Source organism: Erithacus rubecula (genome assembly GCF_903797595.1).
Source record: "Erithacus rubecula genome assembly, chromosome: 2".
Lineage (NCBI taxonomy): Eukaryota > Metazoa > Chordata > Aves > Passeriformes > Muscicapidae > Erithacus > Erithacus rubecula.
The window spans coordinates 29,752,467-29,770,389 of record NC_136685.1 but is presented as its reverse complement, the minus strand read 5'-3'; the positions used below and the strand labels follow the sequence as shown (position 1 = coordinate 29,770,389).

Here is a 17,923-nt window from a genome sequence, read left to right as displayed (position 1 = left end):
TTTTTTGATTAGTACCACATGTTAAATTGCAAGCCACTGTAAAAAATAAATATTGTATTGTCAAATTTAGCTCATGTGGGTTTGGACTGTGCATTTATACTAAAGTGCTGTAGCACATACAGAAGGCAAGCTAGTTGTGAAAGGCCACAAATTGCTTTTTGATATGCTCTGATGCCTTGAGTCCTGGAAGTGTGATGTATTCTGTAATCATTTGTGAAAACTGTAGGGTCGTCAAGGAATGAAAGGGGATGCTGGCCAGCCTGGACTGCCAGGGCGATCGGTAAGTCAACACTTAGACAAGATAATGTCATTTTGCACTATTCCTGATGCAACCTGGCTGCTGGACAGCTGTCTTTGATATCACTAGGAGTCGTAGGCTCTTCTCATACCTCCCTGGGCCACAGTTTTGGAAACACAGTTATCTTACACTTAGGAATTTGAAATTAATTCTAAACAGCAAAGGTGAAAAAACAGCTGTGCTTGGTCAAGCCAAATGTCCATCTGGACAATTGTGAATGCAAAATGACAGATTAGTAAGAGTACTCTGATAATTCCCCAGGAAGGTCTCTGGTCTTCTAACCACTTGCAGTTAAATGTCTTCCTAAAATAAAGATTGGAGAACCTTTGCTGAACCCTTCTTTAACAAAGTTTCCTAATTATTTTCTACTTTTGGGATTCAAATGGCCTTGAGACATTTAATTGTATGCTTTCTGAAGGAAGAAAACAATATTAAAGTTCAGTTATGTGCAGGTTTCTGTATCGTAAACTATACAAGGAGGAGAAAAAATTAGGCTCTTTTTTAATTGGCCAAATTTATAGATAATCTAAAGTCATTGATAAGCACATGTCATGGCATAATGAATATTCCTTGGTTGTCCTTAATTTTACTGATGATAAAAAGACTATATGAGGAATGCTTAAATGTTGTGAACTTAGTTTCATATACCAGCTAAGGTCAATCATGGGCCAAGAGCCTTGTATTCTTTACCTGTTTCATTAGTCCTTATAACCCTGAGTAATATATTTTACAGGGTAGTAATGTCCTGTGGGAAGCAATGTTACATGTAAGTGAAAAATGATATTAGACATAAAAGAGGGAAGAACATACATACTTGAGATATACAGAGTGACATAACCATAATGTTTGTTCTGTCATGGATACAATTTCTTACTCTTTCTCCCTCCAGGGAACGCCAGGTTTACCTGGTCCACCTGGACCTGTGGGACCTCCAGGAGAAAGGGTAAGATTTCCTCAGTTTATGTTCTGAAAAGACCAAGTAATGCCATTTTTGTGTTTTGTTGGATTTTTCCCCTTTATATTTCTTTCAATTTTCAATTTTTTTCAATTTTTTTTTTTTTTTTTTCAAGAGGAGTCCTTTTATCAGCATCCTTTCTGGAGAGACAAAAGCAGAAGGGTTGGAAACACCTCAGGGGTGGGAATCTCCCCAGACAGCTATTGGTAGCCAGGATAGGTTCTGTAAGAATTGCCCTGCTCCCTCCCCTGAGTAGGTTCTCAGCTGGCTTCACTCATAGAGCAGCACATCCCCTGGCCAAGGGACTCAGCCCTGATGTCTTCCCCACATTGTTGCTGCTCCAGGGGATCCCTTATCTCAACATCTGGAAGGTGTCTTATAGGTAAAGAATCTGTCTGTGCCAAACATACTGTGGAGTTCAGGGTTGTCCCTAAACCTTTGGCTATAACGAGCTCCTTTGGATGGAGAACTCTGAAATCTGTTCCTAATGAAGGGCATGTGCAAATATTTCATTGTGGAGTTGTTGCAATTAATTTCTTCTAATTGGAGTCAAGTTAATCTCTTTTGTCATCACAGTGGAATATCAGCTTTAAAATGGTTAAAGCAATTATTTGCCTTTACAGTCAAAATGAATAGCTGATATATGCATTTACAGCTGTCCTTTAGTGGGAATTGATAGCTGGAAATGAAAATAGACTACTGTGATAGCTAGTTACCAAAGAAGATACTGTTGGATTGGTAGGTCATGGACCATCAACATTAACTTGTGAATGCTATGTTGGATTACTCAAATGGGATTTCTCAGCATTCATTCTTGCAGGGGAAATATCTGAGAGGGAGGTGACTGTCCAGTTAAGTATTAACCTCTGATTGTCCAGTTAAACTGTGAATGAGAGAACAGTGAAAAAAGAGATTTTGCTCCACTGGAATAGAGTAGCAATTACTTTTCTTAAAAATATTAAGAAACATTGATTTCCTTTTCAGTTAATCAACAGCAGCTGAACATCTAAAATATCTGATGCTCATTGTTCCATAGCTTTCTCCAGCATGATTTGTGATAGTTATTTTATAATTATATTGCGGGTAGGATTTAAAATAAATGCTAGTTGTAATCAGGAGTATTGCAATTACATAATTGTAAAGGCTGTTTTTCTCTAATCTTGCTTTTATTTTTGAATAGGGTTTCACAGGAAAAGATGGTCCCACAGGTCCCAGAGGTCCACCAGGACCAGCGGTAAATATAATTTTGTCTTTGATACACTCTGAATTGAGAGACCTGAGCCAAGAGAGAGCCAAATTGATATTTTCAATTTCTGTTGAATATGAAATGGATCCTTTGCTCAATCTCCTAAATGGGTCTGAAAAACTCTTGGTAGAAGGTGAAGAGACAGCTGGTCAAAGCATATATTCACAATCATTTATAAGAGTGGTTTTGAAACTGATTTCTGTTGGGGTAAATAAGGGAAGAACCTGTTTATCTGGTTCTTTAGCCATGATCTTTAAATGCATAGCTAGGTGTTCAGAAACCAACTGGCTTATTACCACAGTTAATACAAATTTTTCTTGACAAGAATATTTGAGGATTAGATTTTGCTTAAAGAGCTGCTTCATTGTGTTTTGTGGGACCATGCTAGAAAAGAGGCTGGGTGTTAGAGAAAAGCCTGTGTTGGATCAGACAGCCTGAGATAGGCAAGCTCCATGTCACCAGGTCCAACCTACAGCAAGTTGGAAGGTCCATTTCCAGAAGGCAGATGCACACTGAGCACATGTTTGCATTACATACACAGACAGCAGCCTCTAAGGCAGAGTATTATTTGTGCTGGCCCCACTCCTCCAGAATTGCATTTCTCATGTTCCTGTGTGCATGTGCAGATGAGCTTTTGTCACATAAACTGATACCGCTTTTTTAAATTTTTGTATTTATCTTGTATCACTAGAATGGCTTATGGTCTTTTGTTGTGAATGTTTACATGCTTCACAGATCTGCTAGGTGAACTTAGAAGGCCAAACTGCTTTAGGAATTGATCATTAAGAATGATACCAAAAACACATACACACTGTCTGCAGCTTTTGGTGCTGAAATGCCTGTAAAACTGTGGTGTTACATAAAAGAACACATTTCCAAGAATTTTTAATTCCATAAAAACTGATATGTACCTAACAGAAAGCAACCTGATAGGAACCATTTTCAATATTGCTTTATACTAAGTGTAGCAACACATTTCTTACTAGCACTTAGGTTGTATATTTCCACAATTCATTTTACATGTATTGTCTTGCAGGGTGCTCCAGGAGTTCCAGGAGTTGCTGGCCCAAGTGGAAAACCAGGGAAACCAGGAGATCGTGGGACACCAGTAAGATAATGATACACTTAGAGTATCAAATTTAAAATTACAGTCTGTTGATGAACACGAGACTTCTGCTGCTTTAAATAGTTGTCTTGCACTTATGGTGGTGGTTAATACAGTTGAGCTGACCTAAACCCACAAGTCTTTTTTTAAAAATAATTTTATTTTTACAGTATGCCATTTTGCTGAGTTTAATAGTTGGGGCTGGAAATTGTGGTCTCTGGTTTCCACTAAAAAGATCGTAGGACATTATGTGCCAAGACATATATTCATTCCTACACTGCATAAGCATGAAAAGCTAGGTCAGCAAAATGATTGTAAAGTCTTTACATTGGTGCATGCATGTGTAGTAAAAAAGTGATAAACTCCTGAAGGTGGACAATCTTTGATAATACTACATAATCAGTTCTGTTTTGCAAATGTTTCATTCTTTTTACAATGTTATTTTAAAATTATTTAGGAGTGGTTTCTGTGGGTTCTATTCAAACTTTTAAAGTGCTTCCTGAACAGGAAGAAAGAGCAGAAGGCGCTGCCTCCCACCAGCAGTTTCAGGAGAAATTTAATTTGGTTCATTTATAGGATCTCTGAGAAATTATGCTTGAGTCAGGAGTGGAGACAGCAAGCGAAATGAGAAGTCATTCATTAGTTGTGAATAATGTATGGCAGTCATCTAGAATTTTCCATCCTGCCTCAGTGTAGCTATATATAGAAAAGCTGGATAATTTGAAAGAATATATAGTAGGCTGGAAACTTGATGGCCATGAAGTGGAAGCTCCCAGGAGCACCTGGAAGCTGGGTCATTTTCTCATACACACGTTGAATTCAGTCTGTTTGCTGGACTATAAATTCCATTTCTCCTTGTAGCAGAGGACACAGAGTGTCTTAGGAAAGTCTTGAAGCTTTCCTGCCATTGAATATACATTGCTAATGGGATATTTGAGCTTGGTTGCATGTTGAGTAGACATGGCTGGAGCACAAAGTGCTGTGCTTTGCTCAGGAGGGAGCTTTAAATTGTCAGGTGTATCTGATTTTTCCTTCACCTGGACAATGGATAGATGACCCAGTTGAGAAGCAAATATCTTCTGCAGCTAAATAATGTGTTTAGAAAGAAATCTGTCAAAATCCCAGTTTAAAGGCTTTTGCAAAGCAAGGCAGTCAACTCCTATCCAAGCATCATGTCTAAATTCTCCTGCACTCTAATTCTTATGAGTTTCTTTCAATTAGAAATACATTTTTTCCCCTGCAGTTGTTGCACTTTCTTGTGATGGGACACTGCACATCATATTTACCATTTCTAATGTTTCTAGAACAGATCCCAGCAGGAATTCTGGCTTGTTCCTTGCACAGATGTTTTATCAGATTCCTGGTGGACAGAATTTCAAGGCTTTCCTTTGTTTGCAGCATTACAGTTGCCAAAGGTGCAGCCTGACAGCCAAAGGCAACTTGCACTGTCATGAATCATAATTAAGCCTGAAGAGAAAGATAATGAGGCTTCACATTGCCTCTGGTAAATAAAAAGAATAAAAAATTTTTGACCAGATCCTGCCAGCTTTTCTTCTACCTGAAAAATCTGTATTGCTAGTACTATTAAATGAAAAAGACCCCTGCAAAACAAGGGATATTGCATTTCAGGTAAGGGTATACAGTTACCTGCAAGTTATGAGCAGCCTTGGTGTTATGAAGTTATTCCCAGTGAATGTGGTCTGCTGGAGCTCCTTCCTAATGCATTCTGTACCACTAATGTGTTAAGCTGAGGCAGACCACAGTGTAAACATTTCTCTTCCTCACTGTGTACTTATACTAGAACAAGTATCCTGGAGGTGTTAACTGAATTTTCATGGAAATAGGAAATTTGGATTTTTGGTCTGCATACAAGTACCTCCAAGATAAACTTAGGTGTTTTTTTCCAGTGTAGCAACAAAACGATTGAAAAAGGAACTGTAAGAACACAAACAAGTTGATGCTTTATTGAGAACTGTGTGCAGGCTGTCCTAGAGGAGACTAAAATATCTGTCATCTCTCTGGTCACAGAGTGAGAATTCCATAGTGTTTCATACACATATAAGATAACAACCATCAACAGTAAAAAAGATTCATTAAACTTGAAGAGGATATTGGTTCAAGAAGAAATTGATATGTTTTCTATGAATAAACATAATGAGAAATAGAAGATATTGGACTATTAGAGAGGGAAAGTTCCAGTACTTGTTGTTTTATAGGTGTGAGATTGAAAACAGTAACAGTGAGTAGGTAGACTAAGTTGTGTTAGGTAGAGCTGTCCTGTTTATAAAACAGACTCTGACAACAGGATCTGACTTCGTTGATGTAGGCAGTTCCTGGGAAAAAAAAAAAGCAAGGCATTTAAATGTAATAAGTAAGGTGCTATTAAACTGATGCCTCCAGGACCAAATAAACTGTGAAAACCTTTTGAGGGTAGTCCATGTCTGTTGTTAGTTACATACAAATATTGAGAATTTTGCATTCTCTGCTGCCATATGTTCACTGCTCTTGCATCCATCTATGCAGATGTCCTAGATGAAGTCTCCAAAAAGTGCTGCTTTGAAAGCAATGAGCTGGTGGTTCTTGAGGGAAGCAAACATTCTTCTGGGAATAACAATTGAGCACATTATCTTTAAAAGTAAAAATAGCAAAACTTCCTTTGTTTTGTCCTCCTTCAGCAGTAGAACTATGCTGCAGCACCAGCCTTCAACCCACAGCTCAGAAAAATCCCACATGCAGCATAAACCAGCTTTTCCTTGCACTGACCCCAAGTGACTCCTTCATTACAGGATATCAACAGAGAGAATGCCAGCAGGCAGCTGCTATTTCTCAAAATGCTGTCAAGCAGTTGGCTAAACTGCACTTTTTGTCTATTAAAAGAAAATAAGCTGAAATTTAAGAGGCATATAACCAAGTGGGAGGAAGATGAAAATAGTAACTAAGTAATTGCAGTTGTAATTATTTTTTTAAAATTTTGTTTCTAAAATATCCAGGTGGAAAATTCATTTTATTGTAAACATGGCCAGTCAGCCTCTAACCTTCAAATTTTAAACTTAGCTTCAAATAGACTGTAGACTTCTAGCTACAAGGTTGAATCAGTGTATGTTTACAAGGTCACAAATTGAAGAATGAAATTTTATTTAAATTAATTTTAAAATTGACCAGGCACTGCTTATAACAAAGGCATAACTTTAAAATTTTCCTCACTAGGGGACCTTGTCAATATTTTGGGACAATGTTGTGCTTTCATTACCAGAGCTCCTCTCCCTCTCCTCTCCTCTCCTCTCCTCTCCTCTCCTCTCCTCTCCTCTCCTCTCCTCTCCTCTCCTCTCCTCTCCTCTCCTCTCCTCTCCTCTCCTCTCCTCTCCTCTCCTCTCCTCTCCTCTCCTCTCCTCTCCTCTCCTCTCCTCTCCTCTCCTCTCCTCTCCTCTCCTCTCCTCTCCTCTCCTCTCCTCTCCTCTCCTCTCCTCTCCTCTCCTCTCCTCTCCTCTCCTCTCCTCTCCTCTCCTCTCCTCTCCTCTCCTCCTCTCCTCTCCTCCTCTCTCCTCTCCTCTCCCTCCTCTCCTCTCCTCTCCTCTCCTCTCCTCTCCTCTCTCTCCTCTCCTCTCCTCTCCTCTCCTCTCCTCTCCTCTCCTCTCCTCTCCTCTCCTCTCCCACAACGTTAATTATTGGACAATCATAGACAGAAATGTAATATTTTCCTGATGGTTTTAGTTGTTACCATTTATTTATGGTATGGCATTTACAAGCCTGTAGTCTATTTCAGCATGTGGCTGTAATAAGCTAAAACTAAAAGACATACATTTTCCCATGGACTTCTCAGAGTAAGAAAAATACAGATGAAAAGCAAAGCACAGAAAGGAAAGGATATTAATCAGCTGCATGGATATATTCTGTATGTATTAGCAGCTGCCTCATTGGTGGCATAATTTATTCCAATGGCACATTTATGGTGTCACCATTCTAAATCTTTCAGTCTGTACAATTAATTTTGCGAGAATGATCTGTTATTCATGATGCAAGTGTACTGTATGAAAACTACTTAGCTTGGTGATGGATGAACTGTCTCATATTTTCTGTGGCATGTCATAGGGTAGGTGTGTGCAAGTCTGCAGCAGAGAAGCTCAGAGACCACACTAAGTTCACACCCTGACATACCCCATGGGCATTTGTCTGCCCAAATCCTCAACAGAAGTCTATGAAACAGTGTCACCACACTTGAGAGGTGTCTGCTGTGACCTCAGTGGAATGATTTGGTGCTTCGTGCTGTTGAAATTAATTGTGGGTACTGTAGGAATGTTATGAGAAACAGCTGCAGCCCACACTTGGCCTTTGCTTTGTTGATGGTGATAAATAGATTCCTTAAAGAAATACTACCGTGTGAAATGCAGTAACACACAGGATGTGTGTGTTACTGTGTGCAGAGCCATGCAGAGCAGCAGATTACCAAACTAATCTTTCACCTTTGTAATATGCCTTATGTTCAAGTAGTAATTTAGGCTGGAAATTAAAATCTATGTGAACTCATGCTAGTCCCATCCTTGTTCCTGGTGGTTTTCATGTGCACATACATATATAAAAATTAGAATCAGTCCTTCTGGTTTACTTCTTACATAGTGCTCTTGAAAACTGAAAGCTCCACAACCACTGAACTATTCAAAGGCAAATGTGAAGTGCTGTTTGAAAAAAGTTGGCAAATGTTAGTAATTATAAAGGAGCTCGAACTAAGACTTCTATGAGACATTTTTAGGACTAGAAATGGTTGAGAATTAAGAGGGAAGCTGTCATTATAAACAGAATAAGCACTCTCTCCTTGTTATGTGTCATCTCTGCATAACTCCTCTTAATACAGAATCCTTTTCATATGGATTCAAAGAGACAGCTACCCTTCCCTGACATGTGTTATTCATCCTAACATACTTTCTGTCATAAGTTGTCATAAAACTTCAAATAGACATATATAACTCATACAAGACCATGGACCATTTACAGAAATATGGTGCTAGAAATTTTACTTTGAAATTGCCAAGTGACCAAGTGTCAAAATATATCCATTTTTAGGTCCTAGTTTGAATTTTTCCTTCAAATCTTTTTCTTCTGCATCTATTAGTGTGTTTGATGACAGAGAAAAGATCATTGTTTCTCCGCTCTTTTCTGGCTCCTGTTTTAACATCTCTGAAATGAAAAGTTCAAGGAGAACCAGATCTTTCTTCTTGAAGGACTCAAAACTTCTTCTAGAATTACACATCTCAAACTTATAGTTGGGGTGAAATAACATAATCTTTCAGTTGCTTAATTTTTACTTATTTATTTTAGGGTGCACCTGGAATGAAAGGAGAAAAAGGTGACAGAGTAAGTGTGCTTAAAAGTCAATTCTTCTGATAATTTTAAAATTCAACACTACATTTTTAAAAGTACAGAGGCTAATGAAACACTTCTTTTGCATTTGATTATTTAGGGTGATATTGCTTCTCAAAACATGATGCGAGCAGTTGCAAGACAAGTTTGTGAACAACTGATAAATGGTAAATTGTTGCTTCCTTTGTATCTCATACAAGTCATTAACTACTTTCTTAAAAAGAGAAAACAATGGTTTAAATTTGAAGTGACAGATATTGGCCACAGAGCACAGCAAGAGCTTGACCAATCTCATAGCTGTCCAATGCAAATGATTTGGTGGAAAGAATGTAGCAGCAAATTTTTGCCAGACCCAGAGGCTAGCTTGATAATCACAGAATAACAGAATAAGCTGAGTTGGAACTCATCTGTGTCCTTTGGAAATACATGTGAAATTCTAACACTCTGATGAGGTTCCCTTTGTCATTTTGGCCCAAAATTACTTCATCTTTGCAATAAAATCAGTATATATTTTCTCATTAAACACATCTTATCTTCAACAGAAGGGAATCAGTGAGAAAAAAGATGCTTACTGCAGGCACTTTGCCAGCAGGGAAAGACAGATGAGTGCTGGGTAAATACTGTGCACAGAATCACTGGTGCTATGCAAGTAGAAACAATATTTATTTGGAAAAGGACTTTGAATTTAATTCCAGTCCTCTACTGCCACATAGTGCAGCTCTACAGCCCATGTTGCTCTCTACAGAGGTTTTTTCTCTGACCTTGAAGCAGTTCTTTTGCTATCTGTAGACCTGCCAAGAAAGACAGAGGCAATTAGCTGTTAATATTTTATCTATTACAAGAGTAACTGCTGACTGAGGAAAACACATATACCTTTTGGATCATTAGGAGTCTGTGTGTGTATAGGGAGGGGGACAGTACGTCCTTTAAAATGTCTATGATGGCTGCTAATAAAAACATATATTATTTAGCCATCACAGAAAAAGTAAAGTATATTTTTTCATGTGTCAGGCTTATGAATAAGCATATCATGTTCAAGATCTTTTAACATTTCTTAAAGCATTCCCACCTTATTTTTTTCATGTTCAGCTGATCTCTTCAGTGTTATGCTAGGACTGACACATTATACTAATCAGATTTATCTTTCCGTTAAGGCTTCCTTGCTTTTGTTCACACATCTTTTTTTTTTGGAAAAGAAATTTGCCCAAATGCAGAAGGTATATAGATACAAGCCTGTGCATCCTACAGGCTTAAGAAAATTGCTTCATCGACTGTGCTACTGACTCTACACATGAATAATTTATATTATTAATTTATAATAATTATAATATAATAATTATAATTTATAATATAAATTATTAATTTATATTGCCTGTGGTAGCTGCAGAGGTCTGAAAGTATGTAGAAATGTGTTACTACAGTTTTAGAAGTGGAGCAAAACCTTTCTGTTCTTCAGAGTAAAAATAGCCTCTAAATAGAACTTGAAGAGCAAGAGTATTGTAAAAAAAATGCCTCTTTTTTAAAAATTTTAATGTTTTCAATGCCATTGGCTTCCAGAAGCTGCTGTACCTTTCCTCCCTGACCCCCTCCCTCCATTTATGTTCAGCCTTCTTATCAGACACTTATCTTAAATCTTTCTAATTAATCTGTACTAATTTATTGAATGGGAACAATAATAGGATTTAATGAAGGGAGATAACATTTTATTCATTCCCACTCTGATAAAAGTTTTTCACTCATTTCACATTTTTATTTTCTTTCGAAGGTCAAATGAGCCGGTTCAATCAAATGCTGAATCAAATCCCGAATGATTATTATTCTAACCGAAACCAGCCAGGACCACCAGGTCCACCTGGCCCCCCAGGAGCTGCTGGGACAAGAGGAGAACCTGGACCTGGAGGAAGACCAGGGTTCCCAGGACCTCCTGGGGTCCAAGGACCACCTGGTGAAAGAGGTGAATAAATTCCAGGCTGTACTGTGGGCACAGTGCAGAGGCTGCCAAAGGAGCAGTCTGCTCCTTTACCGTGTCAGGCTGGGAGCCCTGCTAGGCCAGTTGGGTTGCCTGAGGGACACTGCTGGACTGAAGGACAAGACTGGATCAGTGCTTTCCTGTCTCTCTCTTGCTCAGATTTCATGAAATATAAGGTTTTGGCTGCTGTCTGAGACTTCCACTTAATATCCCAGGAAAGCAAATGTTCTCAGATCTCTTCTGGCACTAAACAGCTGCATCTTGAAAGGCTGTTTGGAGTAACACAACTCTTTGCAAAATAGAACACTGATTAAGAGAGAAAATGAGTCATTAGCAAGTATACAATGTAGAACTTTCAAGAATTAGATCAACATCCTTAGCTCTTTACAGTATTCTGAGGCAGGGAAGCAATGTGAACATATGGGAAAACCTGCTTTATGGCTATCTTGGATCACTGCAGTCACAAGGGGTGTCTGTAGTGTACTGCTTTGTGGTCTTTATTTCTACTACTCTACTACAGCAAAGACTCATTGCTATGTTTTCAAGAATATATTTTATAGACTCTTTTAAAAAGGTTAAGAAGAAATCAAGGAATTCAGAAGAATTTCTTAAATTTTTCTCATTATAACTGTTCCTAAGAAAGTGTAAACCATCCTTTATAGGAGAAGTATGCAAGACTGAAAATACCTTTGATTGTAGTTTAAAATAAGAAGATTCTGTGGTGTTTCAGTATCTCAAAACTTTTCTGTGTTTGAGGAAGTTTATTCCTGGACTCCCACACTAAGTTACATCTATATCCTATTATATTCTTGGGTTACTATATTTATATCCAAATTATTGTCCAAAATTTACATTTGGACATCTGTAAGACATACATTTTAACCACTCTTGTTGCATTAAATCATGGGAAGTAAATATTAATGTAAGAGAGTGTGAAGAAATATCTGTTGATGTAGTTTCTTTTCTTTGATTTTCATTGCCTTTTTATTATTCTGTAGGAATCCCTGGAGAGAAAGGTGAAAGAGGGACTGGATCCCAAGGACCACGAGGTTTGCCAGGACCACCTGGTAAATATTTTTGGTTTTATCAGATTACAGAAAAGTAGGAGAGAAGCAAAGACTTCTTCATAGAGAACCAGACTATATATCACCAGATATGGTGAACGCACACCCTTTCCCACTTCATGCTTTTGACATGTATTAGAGTTCACTCTAATAAATTTGTAGGAAACCACCACAAAAATAGCAATTTAGAAAGATTTTTGGACATGGGTAATATCTATTTAGATTTTTATTTAGTCATCTGGCATGCTTATTAATGAAAATGTGTTTCATGAAAATACATTGTTCAAATACTTGACAGTTATTTTTCATAAGTCTTATCACATGGTTCTTTTGCAGTACCTAGGGGTTTTTTACTTGCTGGACTACAAAATACTCCCACATGCAGAGTTAGCAGATAGTAGAGACATTATTTATTAGTTTTGGTTTTTGCATTATGAAATTTTGTTTATGCCTTGGCATAAATCAGCTGCACCACTTTTTCTGCTTGTAGTTTACTAGGATAAAATGGCTTTTCATTGCCCCATAATATGCTTGCAGCAAATTATAGCCCCAGTTACTTGAAGCTTTACTTTTCTACTAACCATAATAAGACTGATTCCAAAAAAAACATTACCTCATCTATCCTGGGGCTACTGGGCAGTATAATTGATGTACTCTTATATTTTAATTGAAATCCAGTGTGCTTGTCTAATCTGGTAGTTTCCCTTGAGATCACCATATCTTACACAAAGGGGAATTAACCAGAGAATACATTGATGTTTCTTACTTGGCTCAAACCTTACTAAATTAGTTTCTAAGAATAAATACTTAAATAAGCCACACACAGGGAAGCAACTTATGATGAGTCACACTTCTAGATTTCTTTTGTTTTTCTTTCTATTGACTGCCATATGGCAATAAAGTCTGAGTGATTTCTCACCATAGACAACCTGGGCAGAGTAGTCTAGACAGAAGTATTGTTAGCTGTCTTATCAAGATGGCTCTTGAAGAAAACAACCTCCCAACCTCCCTCTCAATTCTAAAATTAGGTCCACAAGGAGAATCTAGAACTGGTCCACCAGGCTCCACAGGATCCCGAGGACCTCCAGGGCCACCAGGCCGTCCTGGGAATGCGGGTATCCGGGGTCCCCCAGGGCCCCCAGGCTATTGTGATTCATCCCAGTGTGCTAGCATACCCTACAATGGCCAAGGATTCCCAGGTATGTCATGAACAACTTAACCTTGCCCTAAATAGCCTTCACACATGTGGCTGTTCATATTGAGCTGCTTTACATGAGACAGTCCTGCAAACCTGAACATTGAGTCAGGAGGAGATGGCTGCAGTGAGCAGGCCTGCCTCAATGTAATGTGCAGCTATATGAGCAGCCATTCAGCCATTCAGGTGTAGGATTACTTGATGTATGTATGACTGGTTTTAAAGAAGTAGTGAGTAAACATTGAAGTCTTGTTCTTTGTTTTTTGTTTTTTGTTTTTTTTTTTTTTTTTTTTTTTTTTTTTTTCTTATGTAGATGGTTACTAGCTTGTAGTGTTGCTCATAGGATTTAAGTGACCAATTTCTTCTCTTCTTTTTTCCCCCCTCTATCACCACCCCTTCCAATCGTCTTCAGAACAAGGTTGAATTCTCCATGTTTCTCTTGAAAAATAAAAGGAATGCTGTGGTTGGCAGTTTCCATGTGTCTCTTTTTGAGCCATAACAGGATTATTTATACAAAATTGATACCTGAAATAAAAATTTTCCACACAGGAAATCCATTTGGTGATAACAGTGCAGACAACTGAAAAGCACCACTGTCCTATGATATCTACCAAGTTAAATACCATGGAGCCTCTGATTAGCCCTGAGTCACATAAGCCTTCCACTTTGTGATGTAGCTCAAAGCAGTAGGGTGCTTCTTGGACCAAAATGAAGGGTCCCAGTGACCACCAATTTTTGACTGGAAAGATTCTAATATATTTTCACATGGGGATCCTGCAGGACCACAGTATTGTTAACATATTAATATGTATGCCTTGCCAGATCTCAAAATTAGTGTATGTGATACTACTATTGGATATGGTTTACTGTTAGTGTAATTGTGCATGTATCCATGAAAAGGAAAAGAAAAGAATATATATATATATATATATGTACACACTTGCAGACTCAGTGCTACTGGTTAAAGAGCCAGGTGGTTGTGAAGATCTCACAAAAAAATTCTTATTTAAATGAAAAATAAAGAAAATTGTACATGTGATTCAGCAGTGTTCTTTTTAGCAAGCAGCTATGTATACATATATAAATATATGCCTAAGACTTAACTGTTATGTATTTAGTTGGATGAAAGTATATTTTTGCACATCAGATGGACTTTTAAAAGACTAACATCATCTTTGACCTGTTTCAGGTTTCGGCTAACACATTTTCTAAGTCGCCAGTGCTGCTTACAGTTTGAATACATGAAAATCCTGTTTCTGAGATGTTTGCGCACGTGCTTATTAGAGAATGAGTCCGTATGGATATTTCGCCAGGATATGGTTCTTGAACCATGTTGACCTCATAGAACGGGGAGATACTTTTACTAACACAACTCTTGAATGAGATAAAGGACAGTGACGTCAATTCATTAAGCCTATTGCATTTCAATAATAAAATAGACAGTCTTTCTGTTTTTAAAAAAGACCTAGACCACCAAAAACCTCAGTGGTGAAGGAGGCTTGCAAAACTACTAACCAGCAAAGGTAATGCCATTAGAAGAGAGACAGATTTAACCTGGAAAATGAGAAATAACTTATGTAAATAGTAAACTAATTGTGGCTTGTAGATGATTTGTATGGGACTGTATCCACTAAAATCTGTTAACAACTCTACGTGATACTTTTGCATAAAAGCCTGCTGCTGCTTGCTGTATGCCAGAATAACATCTTATGAAACCTACCTGTCTGTTTCTTGTTACCAACATGTCTGAATTGGGGCATATACCTTTTTTGTGTGTAATCTTGTTGGATCTGTAACCACAGTTATAAATACCAAAGTTTTATAATAATTTTTCTTCTGTTTTGCTGTAGTTTTTGGTGTTCCTGAAGCACCAGCTGTAACTCGGTTTGTTACGAGGAACAGCACGACAAAATGACATGTACTGTATATTGCCGCTGGTGATAGTTATGTCTACACTTATTTCCCATTCTCAGAGAAAATTAGTATATACCAAAGCCATCTCTTCATTTTACCTGCTCCATGTCTTCTATTAATTATGCAGTTTAAAATAAAGACCAACGCTTAGATTTATTAAAGTAGCTGTAAAATAGTAATTTTATTTTATTGGTTTTGTTGGGTTTTTATTTTAATAGTTTTACCATGATTTGTCCCTTGCCTAATTTATGACTCTTTCTGCACTGTTTTGTGTATTATAAATACAAAACCCTTCAAGATTAATTTTAAGCCTCTTATTATTTTACTGCCAAAGAGCGCTCATGAGCAAAACTGAGAAATATCCCAAATGAACTAACTATTTATATATTTATTATGTGAAAATAAGGTTGAACTAACATTATGTAGACAGACTAACTTTCATTGCATATGTGGATTCAAAGACATGCGATAACTATTGTGTTCAATCGGACAACTATTTTCAACCAGAACCATACGTGCCTGAAAGTGGACCCTATCAGCCTGAAGGTGAACCCTTTATAGTACCTATGGAGTCAGAAAGGAGAGAGGACGAGTATGAGGACTATGGAGTTGAAATGCATTCACCAGAATACCCTGAGCACATGCGCTGGAAAAGATCACTGTCGAGAAAGGCAAAAACAAAACCGTAAAAGATCTGTGTCTTCTTTTGGGGTTTTTTTTTGGTTGGTGGGGTTTTTTTTTGTTTGTTTTTTTTTTGTTTTGTTTTTTTTGTTTTGTTTTGTTGCTTTTTTGCTGTGCTTGCATTTGCAGATACACACAGGGAGAGAGCATCATTCCTTTTGCAATAAGACTCTCTGGTCTTTTCATATCAGAGGCACCCCTGTTTTGTATCTCGCTTATGTGGGGATAGCAATGTGTGTACCCAAACACTTCATGTTGCTCTGGAAATGCTTGTAAAATACTGTTGCTTATAGTGGTTACATACAGATTAAGGTGTGCATTCAGTTATCCCAGTGCTGCCTTTTCATTAAAATGATGTAAAAACAAATGCATTTAAAAAAAAGAAAACCAAAAAACCAAAACAAAAATAACCACAGAGCTGTTGCAAATTTTCTAAGGACTGTCTGCTTTAGCTCTACATTTTTCTTCTTTTTCAAATGCATGTTTTCAATTCAGTCAGATCACAGGTCTGCAATATCTAGCTAAAAGGAACCAAAAATTTGCCTCTCCTTCCAGTATCATTGTAATTTTCTTCTATTCTGAGTAACAATATGCAGAGCATATACTGCTCTTTTACATCTCCTCTAAACACCACAAACATTAAGTAGCTGAAATCATTGTATCAACTGGATACAGTTTAATAATGCCTGAAATCTCCTTGTTTGTAGACACAGTTACATTTATGCCAAATTGCAGTCAATCCTGCAGAGATGGAATTGCATGTTTATGTTGTATATTTAGTATGGATTTTTTTTTTCAGAATACAATGTTTCTTAGTTACCAAAAGCAGTTGGAAATTGTTTGCAAGACTATGGATATAGAATTGCTGCTTTTATATTTTAGCTGCAAATTGTGAATTTCACTGCCTTATATTATTTATTTCTGAAATGAAAGAGGCATTTTTCAATAAAACTACTGAAAATGTATGTGTCTATTCATTTTTTGAAAGGCATTGTGGGACTGATATATCTGTAGACCGGGAAATGCCAGGTATCAAAAATCAATTAAAATGGGAATAGTCTAATAGGTATTTGGGCTATGGTGGCTAGAAGTGGCAGGATGAAAGCAGGATATGCCTCTTCTGTCTGAGGTGTGAATAACTTTTAGAAAATTCAGCCTGAAAGGCTTTTGGTGAGGAAAATGAGATCGACTGTGAGGATTAATTGCTGTCTTTGCAGGGATTTCTAGTGGATTCTAGTGAATGGCTGCTGCAGGGAGAGAGGGACTTCCTACCTGAGGAGCTACTTGAAGTGCAGGGAGTGCCTAAAGCTACACAGCCTCTAGTTGCTGGTGTGACATTAGCAAACAGCTTCCTTGAGGAAGCAGGGTGTGGTGTCTGTGAGTTCCATCCTTCTGGCTCTGTATGAGAGCTGGCTTCTCCTGCATGGGAGGTTTTCTCTGTTCACACCAGCTCTGATCACAGTGGTGGCTGATGAAGCTTTACTATGGAGGGTGTTAAGAGTGATTTGGGGTCAGAAGAGTTACTTGCTAACTGAGGAGGAGAGAGTGGACTGGTGGTGACCCTTCTTTTCAACGATGTCTCAACTGCCTTCCTGATAAGCAGAAATGGCTTTTGGAGCAAAGCTTTCTGATATAACTGGGAAAACTGGAGCTATGTTTCTCAAGATCATCTGTCACAGAAACGAATCTAGATGTGTAGGCTGGATTCCTGATCACTGAATCTTACTTTGCACTGGAAGCTGCATGGCAAATTTTAGTGTCCACAAATGGAAATTGTCCACAACTCCATAGACTGCCTGACTGGTTATCAGTGGAATGAAATACAAACAAACAGCATTTCAAAGAATGAGCCTGATTACATCCAGATGTCTTCTAGACTGTGAGAGACTAATTCTGAGTCAAACTGAGGAAGGAGAATCAAAGCTAATAATTCTTTATGCTTTTTTCTAAGTGTTCAGATTTGAGTACCAAAAACATGTTCTGCAGTTTCATGTAAAGAAAGGCATGAGTCAGGCAGAGAAAGAAGATACTGGTAGAAATTTAGAGAAGTGATTAAAAGATTTATCTGGATTGTATTTAAAAATAATGACATCTTGCATTGATCTCCCATCTGTCTTTTTCTGGTGTTGTCTCTAGGACAA

General features: G+C 37.8%; 1 protein-coding gene across 9 annotated transcripts in view; it reads left to right on the top strand.

Annotated features, from left to right (window-relative positions):
- Positions 1 to 16,192, top strand: part of COL12A1 (collagen type XII alpha 1 chain) — a 97,714-nt gene extending 81,522 nt beyond the window's left edge. For 7 of the 9 annotated variants that reach the window (XM_079298961.1, XM_079298964.1, XM_079298965.1 and 4 more), the window contains 10 exons: positions 227 to 280; positions 1,188 to 1,241; positions 2,434 to 2,487; positions 3,536 to 3,607; positions 8,918 to 8,953; positions 9,060 to 9,126; positions 10,725 to 10,913; positions 11,927 to 11,995; positions 13,021 to 13,191; positions 15,609 to 16,192. In XM_079298961.1, coding sequence (XP_079155087.1) covers positions 227 to 280; positions 1,188 to 1,241; positions 2,434 to 2,487; positions 3,536 to 3,607; positions 8,918 to 8,953; positions 9,060 to 9,126; positions 10,725 to 10,913; positions 11,927 to 11,995; positions 13,021 to 13,191; positions 15,609 to 15,790 — 948 coding nt within the window. In that variant the 3' untranslated portion in view covers positions 15,791 to 16,192. The other 2 variants (XM_079298966.1, XM_079298967.1) reach the window with 2 other exon arrangements.
- The last annotated feature ends 1,731 nt before the right edge of the window (positions 16,193 to 17,923 follow it).